The following is a 7,374-nucleotide window of genomic DNA, read 5'->3' on the forward strand; positions in this document are numbered from 1 at the left end:
ATAACTTTAGCAATTTCTATAAATTACGGGAAGAAAACTAGGTTCATGCTGACCTCAAAAGCATGATCTTTATATAAGCATACTGGCTATACAGGACTTGTACAGCCTGGCACTTTATAGTAGTTCAAGACAGAAACAAATATAAAGATCCTACTGCTTTACACATTCATTTGACAGTGCTGTATTATAGTTGCTAATTTATCATGTCTGCATTCCTCTTCTGTCTGAATGTCGCTAACAAAATTTAACTCCTCAGAAAGGTTATAGTAGAGGATATATACATATAGCTTGCTTCTTTCAAGTATGTCTGAAGGCACGATAGGGTGGAATTGAATATTCATATATATGAATTATGTGCATCAGTCTCTCTCCTAGACTAGATGACCTTAGACAAACAATGTTCCCTATCTACTCTTCCATTATAGAAACAAGAGTAGGAATGCAAGCCTTTAAATATCCACTGGCAGAAGGTACAATGGAACAAGTAGATATTTTTCTGCACTCATTTATTTTTAGAATATAAAAACAGCGAGCCTCTGCTTTCACATTTATCTGTCTGAACCTACTGAAATTTGCACTTTGAAGTTCCAGCTTTGCAAGTCTATCAAACAGGTCATATTTTCTTGTTTTGATCAGAGGAATTCTATCTTTCACTGAATGAAAATATGTACAAACAATTGTTGTTTGACTGCTTTTAAAAGGTAAACAGAAACTATATATGGAACTAAGACTTCTGAGAAAATTTACTGCTAAAAAGGCAACTGAATGCAAATGCAAAAAGAAATAGATTTATGAATACAGTTTTGAACATGCAGGAGAGGTGGGTATTGCAATAGGCATGATAACAATGAATGACTTTAAAACTATTTGTTGTTTTATTTAATGGCCTAAAAACTACTGGTACTTTAAAGGGGTAGATCACCACAGAAAATCCTGCATCGCACTGTGTTTGCATAGCATTCCATCATTACATTGTCATTGTGCTTCTGCTGTTTGCTCTAGACAACAGGGATTTCACAATGGGCTCCATCGGTGCAGCAAGCACGGAATTTTGTTTTGATGTCTTCAGGGAGCTGAAAGTCCAGCATGTCAATGAGAACTTTCTACCCCTTGAGCATCATTTCAGCTCTGGCCATGGTCTACCTAGGTGCAAGAGACAACACCAGGGCCCAGATAGATAAGGTGAGATTACAGTTAAGGATGAAAACCTTTGTCCCGCTCAATGGAGCCATAGCAGTTAATTATGTGATAATGTGCCCTGGAACTTGCATAGATCAAAAATCCGTAACCAGAGTTATCTAAAGCTGTCATCACCTCCAACTCCCAGAGTGTTAAACAAATGCACCAGCCAGAAATCTTGAAACTGTATTTTAGTTTGAATTTTATCATTGTTAATAGTAGGATTCTCCAAAAGAACATGGCATTCCACTGGCTCTTTGCTTAGAGCAAGGAAACTAGATAAAATCTCCAGAAAGAGCCAAAACCCATCTCAAGTTTGCAAAATGTATCACGTATTTCCTACAGCTCTCACTTCTTTCATAGAGGAAGGTTGAATTGTTACCTGGAAGAAATTTAGTCTTAATAACAGCATGTAACGGAGCTGATTTCTGTATGTCTACTGTGGGAAAAAAAAAGAGATCATCAAAGCAGACAATATTATGAACAGATATTCAGAGATGGTACAGCTAGATTGACACTTTTAGTCATATAGACACCCAGTTACCCAACAGCTATATTTCAAACGTCATGTGTTAATCTCAGTTGCATAACCTTTTTTGTTATACCTGTTATTTCAGCTACTATTATTTTCAATTACAGGTTGTTCACTTCGATAAACTCCCTGGATTTGGAGAGAGTATGGAAGCTCAGGTGAAGAAAAAAATTCATCTCCTTCTCTATGTCTAGTAGATAAATCTCTAGATAGAGTAGGTAGATTTCTCAGTTCCAAGCCCTTTCTGATGAGCATCTAGTGCTCTGCATCCAGCAGTTGGGGGAATTCTTTGTTTGTACGAATCGAGAAAGAAGGGAGGTAACAGGGGATTCAGAACAAACAGAAGATAAAATCCAGGACCAAAATACTGAGCAAATACACAAAATTGTGGATACTTGCATGCTTAGGCAAGGTAGTTGGATGATGGTGATTAAATGGGTCTGGTTGGGAAAGATGGAAAGACTACATGATCTGCTGGAGCTAGATTATTGCAGAGGGCAGTTAAGAGTCCTGTAGAGAGAAGTATGAGGAAATTATGGAAGAAAAACAGCACAAAATGTGTATATACTAGAAAAGGACTACACCAGTATAGTTATTAGGAGCAAGAAAGATGGAACAAACTTGTTTTGTAAGCAGAAATATCTGAACTACTTTACTCTTGTCATACACTATTCAAAACCTACAAAGCACTAAAACTAGAATAACATCCCTTTTCTTTTTATTTGTATTCAGTGTGGCACATCTGTAAGCGTCCACTCTTCACTTAGAGACATACTCACCCAAATCACCAAACCAAGTGACAATTTTTCGCTCAGCTTCGCCAGTAGACTTTATGCCGAAGAGACATACGCAATCCTGCCGGTGAGTTGCTCTAAAATCTGATCCGAGACTTTTCCATGTCAAAGCCCTACTGTTCTGTAATGCTAAAGCACTGTCAGAAGTCTAGGCTCTGCTAAAGAAGTTTTCTTGCATATGGAAGGCAGTATTCATGACTTCTTTATATCACAGCCCTAAACCTCTACAATCTACAGAGAATATGTGCCTAGACAAAAGAATGTTTGTGCAAAGTACAGTCATGATCCAACCGTGTCATGGTATAAGTAAAGTAAAGGTAATATCAGTAATATCAGTAAAGATAATTTTTGTTGGAAAGAGTTAAATCCAACTATTATTTCAGATTGTAAAACAAACATGGAAATAACTTCAGGTTCTCTAAATATTCCATAGGACACGTTCAGACCAAAATATTCCGATTTTCCAATTGAAAGAAGCATTTCATTTGGAAATTAAAGGAAAACATTTTCAAAATAAAAACTGACAACAAGCATACTTCGACTGAAATGAATCAACATTTTCAGATCCAACTCAGTGCTGGAAAAGACTTGAAAAAATTGAGCATATACTGTTGCTTGAAGCAGTATATGCCAAATATTAGAATGTTTATGAGGTAGAATCATGTCTTATTGCTGTGACTGCTTATTAAGGCTAATCAATACAGCTACAGCATATTACTCTATACTATAAGGCATAATATGTAGTAATTTATAGTACAGAATAGCATTTTACACTAGTATATTATTCACATCTGTTAATTTCAGTCTTGCACTTCACATTTGCAAACTGTTTTGAAATTGTGATCTGAAAACTGCATACTCTTCCTTAACAGGAATACTTGCAATGTGTGAAGGAACTGTATAAAGGGGGCTTGGAGTCTATCAGCTTCCAAACAGCTGCAGATCAAGCCAGAGAGCTCATCAATTCCTGGGTTGAAAGTCAAACAAATGGTAAGGGCAAGCAAAATGTCAGCATAGGTATTTTCCCTTCTGCCAACATATTTGAACAGCATAGGAGAGCACTTAAGTCTTGAGAGATAAGTACAAAACCTCTCCTTTTGTTCTTGCTGATTTCCCTCAGCCAGTATGTTTTCCTTCAGGCTTCCCAGAGATGCTGTGTACTTGTTAAGTAGGGCATGCAGTCAAAAGGCACTTAAGAAATCTTAACAGGTAAAGGCAATGTAAACCCAGAGTTAAGGAATGATAGGGAGGTGTATGAAGGGAGGTGTATCATGATTTCTGCCCTAATGCTTCTCCATTTTTTTCTAGTCTCTTCCTCACCTCCTTAAAGCATTATTTTCCCCTTGCTTTAAACACAGATAAAAGACAGTGGATTCTAAATAAATTCAATTTCTAATGAGGTGAAAACATTGACAACCATGCAACTTCTGGTGTGGTGTCATACTTTGAAGGAAAAAATCAGGCGATTATTAAGTTACTGGTGGAAGAGGACTACATGAGGAGCTTACTAAAGCTTGCATGTTCCTATTTGCAGAACAAATAGGAACAAAATATCAGAAGAAAACAGAATAAAATTCTGTTTTCCTCTCCTGTTATATTCTTTATGTAAAATCTCCTTTCAACTTTGGTTTGAAGCAAGTAATGTTTACTGGTACTGTTCAGGGTGGGGACTATCCGCAGATAAAAGAGGTTCTAGTGGTTCTTCTCCTTAGCATAAATTTTACAGATTTAGTTATTTTGTAACACATAAATTTCTGGGTCCTACAGCTCTTACTGTGACTCTTTACAGAGAGAAAAGCAGCTATTGTCAACACCAGCGAGCAAGTCAACCTTGGAAGTACAAGATTATAGTTGCAGAAACAAAACAATGTCCTTGCCAATACACCCTCTTCCCCACAAATTCTACAACCTGTATTTAACATTGTGATTGTCAACGTATTATACAATTCTCTTTTCCCGTTCATTCTTAAAGGAATCATCAAAAATATCCTTCAGCCAAGCTCTGTGGATTCCCAGACTACAATGGTCCTGGTTAATGCCATTTACTTCAAAGGAATGTGGGAGAAAGCATTTAAGGATGAAGACACTCAAGCCATGCCTTTCAGAATGACCGAGGTACATGGGCATGCCTCACCTTAAAGATGTCACCTAGAATTTGTGAAGAGAGTAGTCACCTTGTTATTCAGACACTACATTAAAATATCTGCTCATTTGTCTACTGGTCTTTGGTTAATCACAGGGAGTTTTCCCTAATGTCTCTCTTCACATTATTTCTGAAACTATAAAGCTTCTAAGAAAAAAACCTGAATACCGAATTTCCTTTGAAAAAGTCATTCTGAACTAGAGCAATCAGTCATTTTAACCATAACTAGATATTCTACCCTCTAAGAATAATCTTTGTTAAAACTATATTCTCTTTTTTGTTCTGCAGCAAGAGAGCAAACCCGTCCAGATGATGTACCAGGTTGGTTCATTTAAAGTGGCCATGGTGACTTCTGAGAAAATGAAGATCCTGGAGCTTCCATTTGCCAGTGGAATGATGAGCATGTGGGTGCTGTTGCCTGATGAAGTCTCTGGCCTGGAGCAGGTATGGCCCTAGCAGCTGGGTTCAGAAAATCATAAACACAATGAAAGTAGTTTGTGCTGAGCGTGGATTGCTTAAGAAACTACTTAACAGGTTAATGGTTGGCCACAGAAGAAATGATTCTCTCAGCTAAGGCAGCTGTTACTACAGGTGACGTGAGCTCCAGAGGCCTTATATCTCTATTCCTTCACATTGAGGAGCTTCTTTGGAAGTTCACTTTAGCTTTACTGGTTCTAATGATTGATAAAGAAATGGCAGTGAGTCTATTAAAGAAAGAGAAAATAGGACAGAGCAGAGTCATACTATACTTTGGTCTCCTAGGTCCCATTCATCTTTACATGCCTAGGAAAAGCACCATGCCAAGAGCGGTCAGTTTAAAAGACAAAGAACCCCACAATGGTAAATGGTACTGCACTGCTGTGAAGGAAGTTGTCATCCCATAGATATCATTTTCTTGTATCCTTGCAGCTTGAGTCCACATCAGCTTCGAAAAACTTACAGAATGGACCAGTTCTACTATGATGGAAGAGAGGAGGATGAAAGTGTTCCTCCCCCGCATGAAGATGGAGGAGAAATATAACCTCACGTCTGTCTTCATGGCCTTGGGTATGACCGACCTGTTCAGCTCATCAGCCAATATGTCTGGCATCTCTTCAACAGTAAGCTTAAAGATGTCTGAGCTGTCCATGCAGCAGTGTGGAAATCTTTGAAGCTGGCAGAGATGTGGTAGGCTCAGCAGAGGCTGGATGGACGTTACAAGCAGTCTCCGAAGAATTTAGGGCTGACCACCCATTCCTCTTCTTCATCAAGCACAACCCAACCAACAGCATTCTCTTCTTTGGCAGATGGATTTCCCCTTAAAGAAAAGAAAGTTGAAAGAGTTTCTGCCCCTTACAGCAAGACCCAAAGCACTGTAGTACCAAGAGTAAAAAAGAAAGGTATATTTTCTGCAACAGCCATATAAAAACAAACAAACAAACAAAAAAACCCAACATAAATCTGAGAGAAATTACAATATGAGAATGTGCACCCTTTGCCTTTCCTTTATGCATCATGGATGAAGGGTTAAGGGAATGAAAACTGCACCCAAAGAAAGCATAATCATGAAAAGAGATGTTCCTGGTGCAAACTCACATTTTAGTAATAGTACTGAATCATCAGAAACATCACACTGAAAACTACAGCCTGATTTACCAGCAGAAGTCTTATGGGGGAAAAAATGCAGCCTTCCAATCAAGCATGACCAGGCTTTGCGGTGACTCCTCCAGAATTAGTCAAAGCTCTCAGATTAAACTATCGATTGTCACCAACCATTCCTATGCTGACAAGGCAATTGCTTTTCCTTTGTGCTCCTGGTGCTGCAGGGCTCTTCCTCACTTTTCTAAGATGCCTTATAGAAATCTTATAATTCACATTTCTCCTTCAACTTTTTTTGGCTCAATCATCATGACCAAATATGGCATGTTACTATTCAAATTGCTTTTCTTGTATTCGCATGTCATGGGTCTTGTGTATGTCCTCTGTTGCTACTTTAATCTCAATAAAAACATGTTTAAGCAAACACATCTCGTTTTTACTATTTCAAACGCAGTAAGGGCTTTTACCAGAGAAGGAAGCACCTATGCAGAGGAATAAGCACGGACACACGGGCTGGAAGCAACTCCGCAGAAGTCCTGCTAGGTGGTGAGAGGCGAACAAGAGTCTGTGGGGTGCCCCTGCAGCTGTTGAAACTAACCATGTATGGGGCTGCATCAGCTAAAAAAGCACGGGGAGGGAAGGAAGCACTGCTTTGCCTTTCTAAGCACGACTTGTGAGAGCTGGTCTGGAGCACTGTGTCCAGTTTGCTGCTGCCCTGCTCTTGGCTGGGGTGATGGGACTGGCCTGGGCTACCAGGAGCTACCTGAGGAGCTGTCTCAGCTCAGATTTGCTCAACAACAGAGCAAATTCTGTTCACACTGACCAGAAAAAATTCCGAAACTGGTGGCTGATGGTAGCAGCAGTCGGTTGTCCTCTCTGTCACCCGAGAGGGCTAGTGTGCAGAAATGAATAGGTTTTGGTGGCATGTGGCCACTGGGCAGCACCACAGGCACTCAGGCTGGGGAAGAACAGGGTGTGGAGTAAATCACTGCCTCCAAGCCACTTCTGCTCCTCTGTGCCTGTACCGTGCCTGAAGGCTCTTCTGGCAGGGCTGGGTTTGTCCAAGAAAGCCTCTGCCACCCTCACCCACTGATGGTACTGCCACAGGAACAGGGTGGGAAGGCTCCAGTCACAGCTGGAAGGGGCTT

At 39.7% G+C, this 7,374-nt stretch overlaps 1 protein-coding gene across 1 annotated transcript; it reads left to right on the forward strand.

The window, feature by feature from the left end:
* The first annotated feature begins 1,019 nt into the window (after positions 1–1,019).
* LOC116486352 (ovalbumin-like) lies at positions 1,020–5,950 on the forward strand. Its single transcript, XM_032182515.1, is given in 9 exon segments — positions 1,020–1,105; positions 1,107–1,182; positions 1,819–1,869; positions 2,444–2,572; positions 3,378–3,495; positions 4,478–4,620; positions 4,937–5,092; positions 5,533–5,777; positions 5,779–5,950. Coding segments are annotated over 9 exon segments (1,176 nt in total).
* The last annotated feature ends 1,424 nt before the right edge of the window (positions 5,951–7,374 follow it).

This window comes from Aythya fuligula, chromosome 2 (genome assembly GCF_009819795.1).
Source record: "Aythya fuligula isolate bAytFul2 chromosome 2, bAytFul2.pri, whole genome shotgun sequence".
NCBI classification, from domain to species: Eukaryota; Metazoa; Chordata; class Aves; order Anseriformes; family Anatidae; genus Aythya; species Aythya fuligula.